General features: G+C 37.6%; 1 protein-coding gene across 9 annotated transcripts in view; it reads left to right on the top strand.

Annotated features, from left to right (window-relative positions):
- UBR5 (ubiquitin protein ligase E3 component n-recognin 5) overlaps positions 1–18,118 on the top strand; it is a 154,453-nt gene that overhangs the window by 45,138 nt on the left and 91,197 nt on the right. For all 9 annotated transcript variants that reach the window (XR_002523917.2, XR_002523918.2, XM_017962206.3 and 6 more), the window contains exons 2-5: positions 5,795–5,839; positions 6,226–6,307; positions 6,764–6,840; positions 7,234–7,353. Coding sequence is in view for 7 of the 9 variants with exons in the window: in XM_017962206.3 (XP_017817695.2) it covers positions 5,795–5,839; positions 6,226–6,307; positions 6,764–6,840; positions 7,234–7,353 (324 nt within the window). In the remaining 2 variants the exon portion in view is untranslated. The remainder of the gene's footprint in view (positions 1–5,794; positions 5,840–6,225; positions 6,308–6,763; positions 6,841–7,233; positions 7,354–18,118) is intronic.

Below are 18,118 nucleotides of genomic sequence, written 5' to 3'. Positions count from 1 at the left end.
GTGCCTTCTAGATATTGGCACCAGTAAATGATCGTCAGAAAGGGTCCAAAGTTTATATAGCCTTTTCCCTCAGGTATAGTGGCTGGCAGGTGGGACCACCCCACGTGATAGTGTGAAATTTATTGATATCAGTGATAACATGAAACAGTTGGCATGAGAAGAAGCGTTTAAGAAGTGGCAGTGTTTATGGTATGGTGCAAAAGTTGCGTAAAAGAACTGTGTAAAAATTGAGGACTGACTGCCTCTATACTTAAGAAAGTGCATGATATATTTAACTGTGGACCATGTTCTGTGGTTAGAGATACGTTGTCTTGTTAGAGAGGTGCTCGTCTCTACCATATATGTAGTACACAGTAGTTGCTCCAAAACGAAAAAACATGTAGGCAAGATCACCACTCCAAGACGTAGGCTTTTAGATTTAGACAGTTTGCCATTGGAGAAATGCCAGAAATATTCTTACAGTATTTCTTTTTCTACCAGAATATAGCTGGTCACAGATTTTTTAAGTGTACTGCATTTTTGTTTTGGCAATACCTGCTTTCTCTGACATGGATGACAAGAGGTGGATTTTAAGACTTTTTCTGCAGGAGTCTGTGATTTAGTGTTTTAGGTAACCTTCACTGACTGTATCTATTGGTTCTTTGCATGAATTATTAAGCCCTTTACTTCAAAATAAAATTATACAGGTATGTAAAAGTTTTATTCCATGAGTGGATATCCAGAGTTGGGGTGGAGTGGGGTCACTTTAAAGGCAGTTTCCTAATATGATTGTTAGGAAATGATGATTAGTGTTTTTTTTTCCTTCCATGGTAAGTGATCTTTTAAGAGTTATATGGGCAACTATCTTAAATCTGTATATTCACACTGTTCACATGTTTAATTTGAGATGGAAGACCTGGAGAGTTAGTTTTGTTGAGATTAAGATCAGGAACATTTTCTACCTCTGAAATGAGTTATGTACCAGTAATGTACTTTTTTCATTGTTGGAACTGTATCCATAAAAGCAGAGGGGTAAGGAAAGACTTGGCAAGTTGTATTCTGTCTTAGCTTAGAGTCTGTGAAGACAGTTCAGATAGAAACACAAATGACTAGGTATGGGAGAATTTGTAGACTTCTGTAGGAAGGAAATTACTAGGAAAGATTCATGGAGGAGGTGGCATTTGATCTGGGTGGGAAATAAGTGGAATGAGACTGGAGGAAATGCACTGGTGGCAGATGATGCCACCTTTGCCATTAAGGTGATTGCTGAGAGTCACGAAACATGAGTGGATGTACCTTGTTTAACAGTTCCAGGTATATGGAAACCATCACCTTGTAGAGAATGTGATGTCAGAAATATCTTTCTGTCTTTGAGAATTGAAGCCTTTGAAGGATTTAACTATACCTTTTTTTTTTTTGGCTTTAGAAATTCAGCAAGAAAGGATCCGTCAGGGTTAGTCCGGTTTAGGGGTATTTGAACATTCAGATATATGACAGAGGTAGGCAGAGAATTATGAAACTGAAGAACCTGCACTTAGTGCTGTTGCCAGTTGAGGATCAGTGAAAAGATAAATAACCTTTGAAATTGTAATGTTAAATTTGGGGAGAATGAGCTTGAACTTATAGGGGATTTCAAGTATAGCAATGAAATATGTTAGCTTCTACCAAGTACCGTTACACTGTTTTCCTGTCTCTGTTAATTAACATCAATTTGCTGTTACCTTACTTTGTTACTTTAAAGAAAAATTTCAGCCTCTAGATCTGTAAAATGATCTATACATTTAAAGAAATGAAATAGTTTATTTAATCAGAATATAGAATAAACGTAGAGAATAGAAGTGTAGAGTACTAAGGATTGTCAGAAGCTTTTTGCTAACTTATTCATTGTGTGTTACAACCACCTCACCAAAGTTCACCTGTCGGTCCTTGAATGAGATTAAATGCTATTATGAGGTTATTTTCTTTGTTTTTGTTATTTGATTATTATTATTATTATTTTTGAGATGGAGTCTTGCTCTGTCACCCAGGCTGGAGTGCAATGGCACGATCTCGGCTCACTGATCCTGGCTCTCTGCCTCCCGGGTTCAAGTGATTCTCCTGCCTTAGCCTCCTGGGTAGCTGGGACTACAGGCATGCACCACCGTGCCCAGCTAATTTTTGTATTTTTAGTAGAAACGAGGCTTTGCCATATTGGTCAGGCTCGTCTTGAACTCCTGACCTCAGGTGATCCGCCCATCTCGGCCTCCCAAAGTGCTGGGATTATAGGCATGAGCCACTGTGCCTGGCCAATGAGGTTATTTGCTAATATTATGCTGTACTCTTAAAATTGTTTTTCATCATAACCACATGTAAAAATTTATTCTGAAATGGAATTTGGTGAGCTTCAGTGTGAGTTTCTTTTTGTTTTAAAGAGAGAGTAAACTTTTGTTAATATTGCCTATGTAGTATTGCCTATTGTAAACATTGTATGAAGATCCTTTAAAGTAGGCGAATCTCTATTATATAGAATAATTAGCAAACTAAAAAAACTTCATTTTTTTTTGGCTAAAGGAAGGGAACAGCATGGATAAGTTAGCAAATTTAAACGAATGTTATCACAGGCCTGCAGTGATTCTGTGATTTGCCTGTCTACTGAGGACTCTATAATGTAAAAGATAAATAAATACTTCTTAAATATAGCTTACTTTTTTTGGCGGTGAAGATTTATTTGTTACTGTTATCTGGATTCATGTAAACTAATTTGTAGGGCCCAGTTTAGTCATGATAACTGTCTTGAGATTTGAAAGGATGATACATTTTATGTAAATCTATGGACTGAATTTAAGAGTTTTTAAAAATTTGATATTTGGGGAAGCATTCTAAATGTCTGTATAAAATCATTTGAAAGTTTCAAATGGGTACGATAAAAATTGAATATTTCTTTGTAAACATTACATATATATCTTCCATTGATACACTTGCTTTTCATATATTCATAAGCATTTCAGGACTGAGGCTGGGCACTGTGGCCCATGCCTGTAATCCCAGCACTTTGGGAGGCCAAGACGAGTGGATCCGTTGAGCCCAGGAGTACAGCCTGGGCAACATGCTAAAATGCTATCTCTGCAAAAAATAGAAAAATTAGCTACAGGCTGTAGTTCCATTTACTCAGGAGGCTGAGGCAGGAAGCTAGATTGAGCCTGGGAAGATGAGGTTGTAGTGAGCTGTGATTGCACCACTGTACTCCAGCCTGGGCGACAGAGTGAGACCCAGTCTCAAAAGAGACAAAAAAACAGAATTTCAGGAATAAGAATTTTCAGAACCAGAGATGACTAAAAGAGTTCTTTCTCACATAGATGAGAACTTGAGACCTAGTGGACTTTTAGTGAGTCCAGGTAGTAGTAGATGAGCTGGGAGTAAACCCCAGATTTCTTGCTGTTCGGTGGCATTGTTTCCCATACAAATTGATGTGCATTTCAGACATGTATTTCAGATGTGGTTAGGGGTCTCACCAGGACTTTTAAGATTAGAAAATTTAATTGATAGCAGTAACCATTTGTGCTGTCTCTCCCGATAGCCTGAAATTAGAGTTCTTGAGTTCAAATATCTTTTAGCATTCTGATATCCTCAAGGCTTATTTTAGTTTTACAAATAATTGCCTGGAATATTTGGAGCCATGGAAACAACATTTAATTCTTATTCTGAGGCATTGTCCAGTTTTGAAAAAGGCCTTGACAATTTTTTTTCTCTACCAATACTATATATTTTGTGAAAGCTCTGGAGGCACTTTTGAGCTACTAACAAAGGAATGGAAATGAATGAGTTTAGTTGCATGCCAGTGAACAGGTTATCTTCTGAAAGTGTCACTACTGTGATTACTTATAGTAAATGTGGACCCAAGAAAGTGAGAGCTCCTTCTGCTTCTTAAGGTCTTCTAAAGGCTGCTGTTACTTTCCAGAGCAAACCCACTGTTGTTTATCTTCTCCCTATTTTCTAGTCAGCCTTCTCTCAGAGCTCATGGGTTCCACAGTACATTACTCTTAAGGTGTTTTATCTTGGAACACAGAAGTGTGCTCTGTAAATGGGCAAACTGGAATTCTTTGAAAAAGCTTAACTTTCTTGAACCAATGAAAACATGTTTTGTTAATGGCAGTAAATGCAAAACTGGGCTACAAAAATGAAAATGTATTTTATTGGGGGCCAAATCACACATGATCAGATACTGTTCTTTAGGAGTGAGAATAAGGTCACCAGTAAGTATCTACTTCTTCACAGAGAAATAAAATATGGCCGCATTTGAAAGTCACTTTAGGCTGGGCGTGGTGGCTCATGCGTGTAATCTCAGTGCTTTGGGAGGCCGAGTTGGGTGGATCTATTGCAGTCAGGAGTTTGAGACCAGCCTGGCCAAAATGACGAAACCGCATCTGTACTAAAATACAAAAATTAGCCGGTGTGGTGGCAGGTGCCTGTAATTCCAGCTTACTCGGGAGGCTGAGGCATGAGAATCGCTTGAACCCAGGAAATGGAGGTTGCAATGAGCGGAGATCACACCATTGCACTCCAGCCTGGGCAACAGAGCAAGACTCAGAAAAAAAGAAAGTTACTTTAGATACTGAATGCAATTCAATATGAGACAGTTACTGTGCACCTTTGAAAGACGCCCTTCACTAGGAGGATAGAACTCACAGGATAAAGTTAAAGAACAGCTGACTCCTAATTGAATCTCTTACTGGAATAATTAGGTTATTTTCCCATAGATTATATATGCTTTGTGGCAGTTTTTAAGTCCTAAACTGGCTTTAATGTCATTTATTTTTGGAGTATGTATAACATTTTTATCTGTTAGTACAAATGATTGAAATTTGATTTTATTCATTTTTGTCACTCTTTAGAGAGCAGAATTCGTGGACTTTTCTATTGATTTAATGTTCTAATTTTTCCCATTGCTTTCTACAATTCTCAGCTTTTACAAGGATTATTTCTGAAAAAAATTTTAAAAGATCAGATCAGGCAGTGTTTTTATTTTTTTGATAATAGAATTGAACTCTTAAAATCTACATTTGATTATATCTTTACATTGTAAAATGACTTCCTTAGGTTGACAAAGTACCTAGTTTAGTTTAGCTATTACAGTGTTTTATATTCAAGACTGTTTTCTTAAGAGAAACAATAAAATCGTAACAGAAAATACAAGTTAATATCTCTTTGTTATGTAGCCCTTTGAGATTTTTCTAAATCTGTTCAATACTGTTTTAAATGCTATTAGAAATGGGAGGTGTTGTTCTTACTTTATATAGATAAGGACATTGGTGCTCTGGTTTGTTCAGTATTGTGTTATAAGACCGTTCAAGAACTTGAGATGATGCATTAAGTCAATTAGGCTTTCTATTTTCATTTCATGATATCCATGTGCACTCAAGAATCTCTTGGCATGGATAACAGTTTTTGTTTTGTTTTTTTTAAACAAATGAGCCTTTGGTTGGGCATTGGTTCAGGTACCAACAACTTTATGCTACCTTTTCTATAAACTCTAGAAGCTTCAGTTTTCTCACCTGGGATTAATGAGAAAATGGGATTAATACGATTATCATTGTTACTGAGGTTGCAAATGGGGTGGTGAGGGAAGGAAATTGCAGAGTCTGCTTGTGATCTTTTTGGGACAAAAATGAAAGAATATGAAAAACATTCTAGAATATGAAAAACATTCTTACCATAGCAATTGTTTTGTGTGCTACTATTGGAAATTACCAAAATAATAGTACAAGTACCTGTCAGAATTATTTGTTTACAAAAGATCTGTCCATGTGATTTGTTAATGTTTTGTTTTGTTTTAAAGGTTACGGGAAGTTTCTGAGAAGCTGAACAAATATAATTTAAACAGGTAAGAGTTTTAAAATATTTAAATCTTCTGACAAAGAACAATTTTTCTTTATTAAGAAAAAACTCATATTTAGGCAGCAGCCTGATATGATTAAGATTAATGTGATTGTTAGACTTTAAGAATCTTTTAATCTATCAGCTTTTTATGAGTTGGGCTTATTTGAATTATAAATTACATTCATGCTTTTTTTTTTTTTAATCTGGCATACAGGGAAATATAAATGATTATGGAGATATTTTTAAATTATTGCTTTAAAGTAAATATTAGTTTAAAAAACAGGTGTTGCCAACTTTTTTTTTTCTAATTGATTTTAAGAATAAACCCTATGACGTATTTACCATTTAAAAAATAGTTTTACTTACTTTTTCTTTTTTTTAATCTCTCAGCCACCCCCCTTTGAATGTATTGGAACAGGCTACTATTAAACAGTGTGTGGTGGGACCAAATCATGCTGCCTTTCTTCTTGAGGTAAATTATTCACTCTCAGAGAAATGAAAAATAAACAGTTAAAATAGAATTGTGCATCATTGTGTTTCTTCCTTTATAACAGGAAAATAGCAGTTACTTGAAAGAGTTATCTTGAAGATCTCCCAGTTCTCTTTCCTCCTCTGGCCCAGAGAAAGCTTACATGATTTGCCAGAGTGTAAAACTAATTAGTAACAGAATGGGGGAGGCTCCTAAATCCGGTCATTTTCTTAGTTTGAATTGTGTCAGATCGAGATGTTGTAAATTATTTTCTGCTGGTTTCTTGACAGTGTATGTATGTCATATTTCCCCATCTCAGGTGTGAGCACCTTTTGGAAGGGAGTTTATTTGTTGTCTTCTGAATTGACTGACAGTGATGGGCACAGAATCTATTGAATAAATTCAAATTTTAATACATATTTTTACTTGGAGAATTTTTTCTGTTTTCTTTGCTTTTAGGATGGTAGAGTTTGCAGGATTGGTTTTTCAGTACAGCCAGACAGATTGGAATTGGGTAAACCTGATAATAATGATGGGTAAGATATTATGTCCTTTCTATTTAATATGTATTTAGCTCTTAGGTATTATATTAAACCTGTGTTTTGATTTTGGTAACCCTCAACTTAAAGCATCACAGAAAATTATATGCTTTTAAAACAGTGAAACTATTACTTTCTAGTTTAATTTTAATTTTTATGCAAGCAGTGATTCACAGCCAAAGTAGTAACATTAAAAGTAGCAGAGTAGCTGATTATCACTTAACAGAAGCAGCTATCAGAAGATTGATAGTACATGTTTAGTAAGTATCAAGTCACATCTACTCTTTAACTGAAATGATTTTATAGATCATTTCCAAATTAAGCAATGCAATTTGAAATAACCGGGTTGTAATGTTGGTCTTCAAAAATTTACCTCTTGTTTTCCCCCAGGTCAAAGTTGAACAGCAACTCGGGGGCAGGGAGGACGTCAAGGCCTGGTAGGACAAGCGACTCCCCGTGGTTTCTCTCAGGTTCTGAGACTCTGGGCAGGCTGGCAGGCAACACCTTAGGGTAAGTTGTGGCCTGTTGAAGGCACCATCTTACTGATGGTCTGTATCATCTTCCTTTGAGTGCTCTCAGTCTGAATGATCATCTTCAACATTATATCTAGCAATGGAGTGAGAAAATTCTCCTGAACTCTGGGCAGGAGTTCATATTGCTCAGGGTGAGCCACCATGATAAAAATAACCCACACAGGCTAATTACAATTAATTTAGGCTCTTGATCTTTAAAAAATGTGTATAATGTTTATATGTGTTTATAATATCATGCCATTTATTTCATTTAAAATTTTAAATGATTTTATCTTTAGTCCTCTCTTACAACTTATTCTTGGGTAAAAGAAAGTCTAATATTTATTTATTTTTGGCATCCAAATCTGGTAGTTCTTTCTGAATCAATTTAATGAAGTTTGTAAATGATGTAATTAAACCTTACTTATTTTATTATTTTTATTTTTTTGTAGAAATAGGGTCTTGCTGTGTTGCCCAGGCTGGTCTTAAACTCCTGGCCTCAAGTGATTCTCCTGCTTTGGCCTCCTAGAGTTTTGGGATTACACATCTGAGCCATTACACTCAGCCACTTTTATCTAAAGTTTGTATACTGTTAAACTAAAGAAACCATATACGGCCGGGCGCGGTGGCTCACGCCTGTAATCCCAACACTTTAGGAGGCTGAGGCGGGCGGATCACAAGGTCCGGAGATCGAGACCATCCTGGCTAACACGGTGAAACCCCGTCTCTGCTAAAGAATACAAAAAATTAGCCGGGCGTAGTGGAGAGCACCTATAGTCCCAGCCACTTGGGAGGCTGAAGCAGGAGAATGGCGTGAACCTGGGAGGCGTAGGTTGCAGTGAGCTGAGATCGCGCCACTGCACTCCAGCCTGGGCGACAGAGCAAGACTCCGTCTCAAAAAAAAAAGAAAAGAAGCCATATACAAATTTCGAGCCAGATGCTTTTACTCATTTTATACCTTGATTGGTGTAACTGGCCAGATTTTCTGAAAGTAACCAGTTAATGATTAGATTATGCTACTTCAGTCAGCATGTGTGTTCAAAGGCTGCTCACAGAAAACTAGAAGCAGTTTAACTAGTTTCAAAATATGATTAAATAGAGGAGAAAGTTTTTGGCTTTTTTTCCTCTAGACCACAAATTGGTAGGTAAAGTAAAAGTTAGATTTGAAAATTGGGATTGGGTACGGTGGTTTACACCTCTCAGCACGTTGGGAGGCCAAGGTGAGTGGATCTGTTGAGTCTTGGAGTTTAAGACCGGCCTGGGCAACATGGCAAAACGCCATTTCTACTACAAATACGAAAAAGTAGCTGAATGTGGTTGCGCATGCCTGTAGTCCTAGCTACCCAGGAGGCTGAGGTGGGAGGATCATCTGAGCCCAGGAAGTTGAGGCTGCAGTGGGCCGTGATAATGCCACTGTATACCATCCTGGGCAATGGAAATGAGAGACCCCTGTCTCAAAAACAAAAACAAAAAAGAAAAAAGGAGTTGAGGGGGAATGCCAAAATGATTACTTTCTTTGCGTTTGTGTTTTCATGCTGAACTAAATTTATTTTGGAATGTGAGGAAAGTTACTTAGTTGAGTACATCCTTTAGCTATACTAAATATAGCTCTTGTCTTTATTAAAATGTTATATGTGCTCTTTTAATGGTCCTAGGCACACAGTGTATGATAAAGAATTCTGAAAGTAGCATGTAATAACATGAAATTTTATTTCATGTGATAAAACTGGAAACATTTTGATTACATGTAAGAGTAAGTATTACCTGTTATACCATTGCCAAATAGTACCTTTCTTAAAGATGAACATTTTTTTGTTTAGTTCAAGGATCAGTAAAGTATAGCCTGCATGCCAAATCCAGCCACCCCTGTTTTTATTGAAAGACAGCCATACTTATTATCTGTGGCTGTCTTTGTACTATAACAGCAGAGATGAGTAGTTGGGACAGACTAGCTTCCAAAGCATAAACTGTTTATGATTTGGCCCTTTACAGTAAAAGTCTGCTCATTCCAGGTTTTGCTTATCAGTTTATATACTGGCATTTGTTCCTAATCCTATACTCTATTTAATTTTTAATTTTTAATTTTTTTTGAGGCGGAGTCTCTTGTCACCTAGACTGGAGTGCAGTGGCGTGATCTCGACTCACTACAACCTCTGCCTCCCGGGTTCAAGTGATTCTCCTGCCTCAGCCTCCCAAGTACCTGGGACTACAGGCGTGTGACACCACGACCACCTAATTTTTGTATTTTTAGTAGAGATGGGGTTTCACCATTTTGGCCAGGCTGGTCTCGAACTCCGGACCTCAGGTGATCCACCCGGCTTGGCCTCCCAAAGTGTTGGGATTACAAGCCTGAGCCGCTGCACCTGACCTACTCTTATTTATTTTTAAATTTTACTTTTCATTTTGAAATAATTTGACCTTAAAAAAAGTTTACAAAAATAGCACAAAGAATTTCTGTATATGTTGCACCCAGCTTCCCTAAATGTTAATGGTTACATTTACATAATCATCTTATCAAAACCAAGAAATTAACATTGATTATTGCTTAATATACAGAGTTTATTTAAATTTCTCCAGTTGTCCACTAATACCCTTTTGTCCAGGATTCAGTCCAGGATCCCAGTTGCGTTGAGTTGTCATGCTGCTGCTGCTGCTTTTTTTTTTTTTTTTTTTTAAAAATAGTGGTAGGATCTTGTTCTGTTGCCCAGGCCGGAGTGCGGTGGCACAATGATAACTCACTATAACCTTGAACTCTGGGACTTAACGCAGTCCTCCTGCCTCAGCCTCTCAAGTAGCTAGGACTATAGGCATGGGCCACCACCACACCTGGCTAACTTTAAAATTTTCTTTGTAGGTAATTTTTAAATTTTTTGTGGAGACAGGGTCTCTCACTATGTTCCCCAGGCAGCCATGCTTTTTTAGTTACCTCTAATCTGGGCCAGATCCTCTGTTTTTATCTTTCCAACCCTGATGAGTTTGAAAAACCAGTGGTTATTTTGTAGAATGTTTGGATTTGTCTATCATTTCTCGTGATTAAACTTAAGTGATATATTTTTTGCAAGAATACCACAGAAGTGATGATGTGCCCTTTTCAGTGCATCATATCAGGTGGCATGTGACGTTACTATTGTTTTATTACTGGAAAGGAGGTGTCCTGTGATTAGTTAAGATGGTGTTTACCTGTTTCTCCACTATAAAGTTAACTATTTTCCTATTTTTCATTGATATGTGTTTTGTGGGGAGATACTTTGTGACTCTGCAAATATCCTATTTCTCATCATACTTTTGCTTGCTGAGTTTAACATTTGTTGATGATTCTTTTTTTGTCTGAATCAGTTGCTACTGTGGTGTTGGCCAAATGGTGATTTTTAAAAAAGATTCTCATCATTTCTTTTACAGTTATTAATTGGAATTCAACTGTAAGGAAGAACTTTCCCTCCTCTACCCCATTTCTTTATTTGTTTACTTTTTATGAATTTATTTATTTATCTAATTTGAGACAGAGTCTCACTCTGTCACCCAGGCTGGAGTGCAGTGGTGTGATGTCAGGTCACTGCAGCCTCTGCTTCTGGGTTCAAGTGATTCTTGTACCTCAGACTCCTGAGTAGGTGTGATTACAGGCGCGCACCGCCACGCTTGGCTAATTTTTGTATTTTTAGTAGAGACGGTTTCACTATGTTGGCCAGTCTGGTCTTGAACTCCTGACCTCAAGTGATCTGCCCTCCTCGGCCTCCCAAAGTGCTAGGATTACAGGTGTCAGCCACCGCGCCTGGCCTTATTTTTTATTCTATTTTATTTCTTTTTCTTTTATGTTATTTGCATCATTATGGTCTCATGGATATTTGTTTTGTTCTCTGGTTTATAACCCATTTACCTTACTATGTTGCTCAAATTGTCTTAGACTTAAATCCTCTTAAAACTTGGAAATAACCAATTATGATAGAATGTATGGCAGAATGACTGAAGTAGAACGGTAGAATTTTGTGACTTTGTTAATAAAAATATACAACAAATCTAGTAATAAAGGCGTATACTTGAGTTTGAATAAAACCTCTGTAGACCTACTCTGAAGGAGATTAGGGCTAATTTTAAAACTTTAAAATGTAGACAGAATCGTTGGTTTTCTGAGTCCCCTTATCCATTGCTTACACTCCCCGTAACCCCCTCTTCGTGCCTCTGTTCTCTCTGCCAGAACAGACTGTGTAAGCATTCTTTAAGCATTAGGCCCGTGATTGCAATACTGTAAAGTGTCGTAGTACCTCCTGACCAACTTGATGCCAGTGATTTGTTTACTTATATTTGAGTTTGCAGATGTTTACAAAGTGTAAGCACTTAAATTCTGATTGTTTCTCTTGGCCTGTATGAAAAAATTGTTTGCAGTTTGTTGAAGGTGAAATTGTGATTATTTTGTAAATCAGATTTTTTTTACAATCACACGTATTTTCCTTTATAATGTGTTTCCTTGATTTGTATGATGCTCTTTTTTTTTTGTTTTTCAATTTCTGTGTTAATTACAATTAATTTTAAAGAAGCTTGCAATTTATAACATGTATTAGGGAATCTAGGACAGGCAAATCTTGAGTCCTCAAAGGGGAGTCTTTAAACCACAAATTTACCAAATACAATCCAATATGAAAGAGACTGTCCTCGGAGACCTTGGTCCCCACTCCCATCCTGCAGAGTCCGTGCCTACTCACTTTTGCTGCTGGGAGTTGTCCTGGATCAGGGAGTGAGCGGTCTCTTTGAGAGCCACGTTTGAGAGAGTTGGGATTATTGGTACAGTTTTTTAGCGTGGATTTTTTTGAGAGACAGGATCTCCCTCTGTTGCCTGGGCGGGAGTGCAGTAATGTGATCTTGACCCACTACAGGCATGTCCCACCACACCCTGCTAATTTTTGTATTTTTGGTAGAGCAGATTTTGCCATGTTGCCCAGGCTGGTCTTGAACTCCTGGACCTCAAGCGATCTGCCTGCTCCAGTTTCCCAAAGTGCTGAGATAACAGGCATGAGCCACTATGCCCGACCAGCATGGATAATTGGGAATTGATCATTAATTTTGACTGATTATTTTTAGGAATACATACTGGTCCATTTAATGCTTTTTCCTTAGAAGATTTTGCTACTTGTCAGATTTGTGTGCTAAAGATTTCTGGCTGCTACTGTTTTCTTTCTTTAATAATTCAAGTTTATCCTGCAAAGTATTTAAAAAATCTCCTAGGTATTTTTGTTAAACTCATTTTAAACCTGCTTTAAGGGTAAGAGCACCAGATTTATTTGGGGAAGAGAAGGGAGTTTATTTGTGTTTAATAAATAGTAAGGTGAATATGGACCTCTTAGTGTCGAAAGTTCTATTCTGTTACTTGTGACCATTGAACAATAGATGATAGGTATAAGCTGCTTTTCGTTGATTTGAGCTACCATATTCCTTTAGGGTTTACTCTTAGCTAATAGCACATGAATTGAAATGTATATTTTTACTTGCAAATAGTTGGAGCCCCCGCCAGGTAGGTAAGATAGTTTGTAGCACGATTCTGACAAACTGGATTCCCTGTTTTTAAAGGAGGCAGCTGGTAAACTGGTGTTGGCTGTAGGAAAATAAAGGGCCACGGCTGGCAAGTTCAAATCTGTGTGCCCCTCCCTGCCTTATTTTGTCCCAAGAAAACTTGTAAATCTGGATTGTGTGATAATTTCTTATCTTAAATGTTGGGACTAATTGATATTTTCATGGAAATAAATACACACAGTCACATCATTCAAACGTGTGTGCACGCATGTGTATGTACATTTAAAAAATAACCTATAACCTATTTTAGGATAGGTTTTTTTTTTTTTTTTTTTTTTTTTTGGAGACAGGATCTGGCTCTGTCACCCAGGTTGGAATGCAGTGGCGTGATTTTGGCTTACTGCAACCTCCACCTCTTGGGTTCAAGCCATCCTCCTACCTCAGCCTCCCAAGTAGCTGGGTCTACGGGCATGTGCCACCATGCCCAGCTAATTATTTTTTTGTGGAGACTGGGTTTTGACAGGTTGTCCAGACTGGTCTTGATCTCCTGAGCTCAAGATCTGCCCACCTTGGTCTCCCAAAGTTCTGGGATTACAGGTGTGAACCCAGCCTATGGTTTTAGATTGACAAAAAAATTTCAAACATCATACTGAGAGTTCCCATGTACCTACCCTATGTCTAGTTTCCACTATTATTAAAATCTTATGTTAGTATGGTACATTTGTTACAATTAATGATTGAGTAATGATACTAAAGTTGTCTATAGGTTATTCACATTTCCTTAGTTTTTTGTAATGTCCTTTTTCTGTTCTAAGATCCCATCCAAGACTCCATATTATATTTAGTCACCATTTCTCATTAGATTCCTCTTGACTATGACTGTTTCTCAGACTCTTCTTGTTTTTGATGATACTGACACATTTTAAACCAGCCACCTTTAAGAACAAGACTTGGCCCATGGGCTTTAAGTTTGCAAGCTGTGGACTAATTGCATACTAGGCATGATATCCTTAGTTCATTTTGAGTCATTCTGTGTACCTTGAGAACTGTGTAATGGGGTCAAAATTGTAGGATTAATTTGATAAGCAAACCACAGAAAGTAGAAACAAGTTTTCCCAGTATTTTTTAGTTTAACATTAAAAATTACTTTGCTCACTGTAATTATAGATAAAAGAAATCAGCTGATTCCAATACTATCCTTTGTGACTACCAATAGACTTCTATTAGAATATGCTTAGTTTAACACATTAATCTTTATATAGATAGTGAGCTGGTTAGAGGAATGTTCAGGGGTGATTGAGGTATGGCGACTGGTAGGTGGTTTGGATTCTGATAGGAGAAAACACTGCACACGGCAGGCCAGAGTGGGAATACCTGTATTCTCTATGGTAACAGTCAGGTGAATGGAGAAACCAGAGAGATACTTTGACGGTTGTCTTTAAACTCAATCGAGGGCTTGCGTAGCAGAGATTGTAAACTGGCAGCTGCTGGTGGTGTAATGGATTAAATCAGCAGTGCTTAAAGAAAATAATTTGAGTGTTTTTAGATAGGCAGATAGTCTCTCCTGTCTTCCCTCTTATCTTGGCTTCCCTTGTTTACGTAACTTATCTCCCTCCCATGGAGATTTGAGTTTGAGATGCCTGTAAGGTCTGCCCAGGAGCAGATGTGTACTTGGATGCTATTTCTGATCAGGCTTGTAATAGTACTTGCTTGTGGAAAAAATTGGTGATGAATTTCTTAGTGAAAATATCGAGTCTTCCCTTTTATCTGTGATGACCATATAATTTATTGTCTGAACAGGGATGTTTTTGAGTGAAATTAATAATTAGGCTTAGCCAATAGGCTTAAACGGGCACTATCATAGGCAAACTGGTATATATAGTTATAATTATATCATTTTAAGACTCTTTAATGTGGTTTTTCCTGTTTTCACACATTGAAATAATTTATATATTTTAGCTCTTGAATGTTTTTAAAAATGCCTGAAGATAGTTTTTCCTGAAAGACTTAGTTTTTAAAACTCATAGGAAACTATAAAGTAAAAGTGCTGATTTAATAGTTGATTTTTGTTGTTGTTGTTGTTGTTGGAGATGGAGTCTCACTCTGTCACCCAGGCTGGAGTGCAGTGGTGCGATCTCAGCTTACTGTAACCTCTGTCTCCTGGGTTCAAGTGATTCTCCTGCCTCAGTCCCCCCAAGTAGCTGGGACTACAGGCGCCCACCACAACATCTGGCTAATTTTTGTATTTTAGTAGAGATGGGGGTTTCACCATATAGGCCAGGCTGGTCCTGAACTCCTGACCTCAAGTGATCCGCCCACCTCAGCCTCCCAAAGTGCTGGGATTACAGGCGTGAGCCACCATGTCTGGCCGGTAGTTAATTTTAAAAACAATTTAAGAAACTTCTTTTAGAGACAGGGTCTCACTCTGACACCCAGCCTATAGTGCAGTAGTGTGTTGATAGCTCACTGCAGCCTCAAATTCCTGGGCTCAAGCAGTCCTCCTGCCTCAGCCTTCCAAGTAGCTGGGACTGTAGGCACACAAGTAGTTGATTAGTAGTTGATTTTATTCCCTATTTGTGTTTCATTGGTTGTGTGTTGTTTTCTGATGCATAATTGTTTTAATATATAACTTGAAAACGTCTACTTTCTAGAGTAGTACTTTCTTTAATACAACTTCAGTTTTAAGTGAATTTAAAATTTAATTGTAAAACCATAAAATTTACCATTATAATCATTTTTAAGTATACAATTTAGTAGGGTTAAGTATGTCCACACTATTGTGAAACAGCTTTCTCGAACTTTTTCATCTTGTGAAGTCGGAACTTTATACCCGTTAAATAACAACTACTCTTTTTTTCTCTCTCTCTAGTCCCTGGTAGCCACCAATTCTACTTTGTTTCTGTGAATGTCTACTTAAGATGACTCATATAAGTGGAACCATTGAGGTCTTTTTTTTTTTTTTTGTGACAGGCTTATTTCAGTTAGCATAATGTTCTGAAAGTTCATCCATGTTGTAGCATGTGATAGGATTTCCTTCCTTTTAAAAGCTGAATAATAGTCTGTTGTATGTATGTATCACATTTTGTTGGACACTTGGGTAGCTTCTACTACTTGGCAATTGTGAATGATGCTGCTTTGAACATGGGTTTGCAAGTATCTTTAAGACCTTGGTTTCAATTATTTTGAATATATACCGGAAGTGCAATTGTGGGTCATATGGTAGTTCTTTTAATGTTTTGAGGAATCTCCATATTGTTTTCCAAAAGTGATTGTGCCATTTCACAGTCCCACCAACAGTGCACATGGGTTCCAGTTTCTACACATACTCGCAACACTTGTAATTTTTTTTTTGCTTGATAGTAGCCATCCTAATCAGTATTAGTTGATATTTCATTGTGATTTGGTTTGGATTTCTCTGATGATTAATGATGTTAAACATCTTTTCATATGCTTGTTGGCCATTTATATATAATGTTTGGAGAAATGTCATTTCAAGTCCATTGCCCATTTTTTCATCAGGTTATTTAATTTTTTATGGTTGAGTTGTAGGAGTTATTTATATATTCTGGATGTTATCCTCTTACTGGATATATGATTTGCAAATATTTTCTCTCATTCTGTAGGTTGTCTGTTGATTGTGTCCTTTGATACACAAAGTTTTAAAGTTTGATGTAGTGCCATTTGTTTATTTTTGCTTTTGTTGCCTGTGTTTTTTGGCATCATATCTAAGCAATAATCACCAAGTCTGTGAAGCTTTTCCCTTATGTTTTCTTTTAGAAGTTTTATCATTTTAGGTCTTATGCTAAGGTCTTTAATTCATTTTGAGTTAATTTTTGTATATAATGTAAGATAAGGGTTCAACTTCATTCTTTTGCATGTGGATATCCACTCTTCCCAGCACCACTTGTTGAAGAGACCATTTTTTCCCCCCAAGTGGTCTTAGCACCTGTGGAAGATAATTTGGCCATATATATGAGGGTTTATTTCTGGGTTCCATTTTGTTTCATTGGTCTTTTTTGTCGTTATCCCCAACCTATACTGTTTTAAATACTTTAGCTTTGTTATATGCTTTGAAATTGTGAAGTGTGAATCCTTCAACTTTGTTCTTTTTCAAAACTGTTTTGGCTGTCTGGGCTTGCCTGAGATTCCATGTGAATTTTTAGGGACAAACTTTTCCATTCTTTTTTTGTGTTTGTTTTGTTTTTAAGACAAAGTTTTGCGCTGTTACCCAGGCTGGAATGCAGTGGCACAAACATGGATGACTCACTGAAGCCTCAACCTATTGGGCTCAGGCATTCTGCCTGCCTCAGTCTCCGGCATAGCTGAGACCATTGACGCGTTTCACCATGCCTGGCTAATGTTTTGATTTTTTTCTAGAGTCAGGTCTCGCTGTGTTGCCGGGGCTGTTCTGGAACTCCTGAGCTCAAGCGATTATCCCACCTTGGCCTCCAACGATCCTCCCGCCTTGGCTTCCCAAAGTGCTGGGATTACAGACATGAGCCACCATGCCCAGCTAATTTTTTATTTGCTAAAGAAGAAAAGTCATTGGGATTTTGATAGGGATTGTGTTGAATGCTTTGGGTGGTATAGACATCTTAGCAATATTCAGTCTTTCAATTCATGAACCCAAGACACCTTTCTTATCTGTGTCGTCTTTAAATTTCTTTCAGCAGTGTTTTCTACTTTTCAGGTTGTAAGTCTTAGGTTTTATTCCTAAGTACTTTATTCTTTTTGATGCTACTGTTAAGTGGGGCTTGTTTTCTTTTTTCTTTCCTCTCCCTCTCCCTTCCTGTCCCCTTTCCCCCTTTGCTCTTCTGTCTCCCCTCTTCCCTATCCCTCTCTCCTCTGGTCTCTTTCTGTGAGACAGAGTCTTGATCTGTAGCCAAGGCTGGAGTGCAGTGGCACAATCATGGCTCACTGCAGCCTCCACTTCCTGGGCTCAAGCCATCCTCCCACTTCAGCCTCCCTGCTGGGACTACACGTGAGTGCCACCATGGCTGGCTAATTTTTTTATTTTTTGTAGAGATGGGGTCTTGCCATGTTGCCTAGGGTGATCTCAAACTTTTGGGCTCAGGTAATCCTCCCTCCTGGGCCTTCCAAAGTGTTGGGATTACAGGTGTGAGCCACCATACCCAGCCTGGATTGTTTTTTTAATTTCCTTTTTTTGTTGACGTAATGTGCTTTTTAATGAACAGTTATTTAAACATGACATTTATTAACTGAAATAAATGCTGTTTCATACTGCAGCCTTGAGGATGCAC

This window comes from Papio anubis, chromosome 8 (genome assembly GCF_008728515.1).
Source record: "Papio anubis isolate 15944 chromosome 8, Panubis1.0, whole genome shotgun sequence".
Lineage (NCBI taxonomy): Eukaryota > Metazoa > Chordata > Mammalia > Primates > Cercopithecidae > Papio > Papio anubis.
This window is presented reverse-complemented; position numbering and strand designations above follow the sequence as displayed.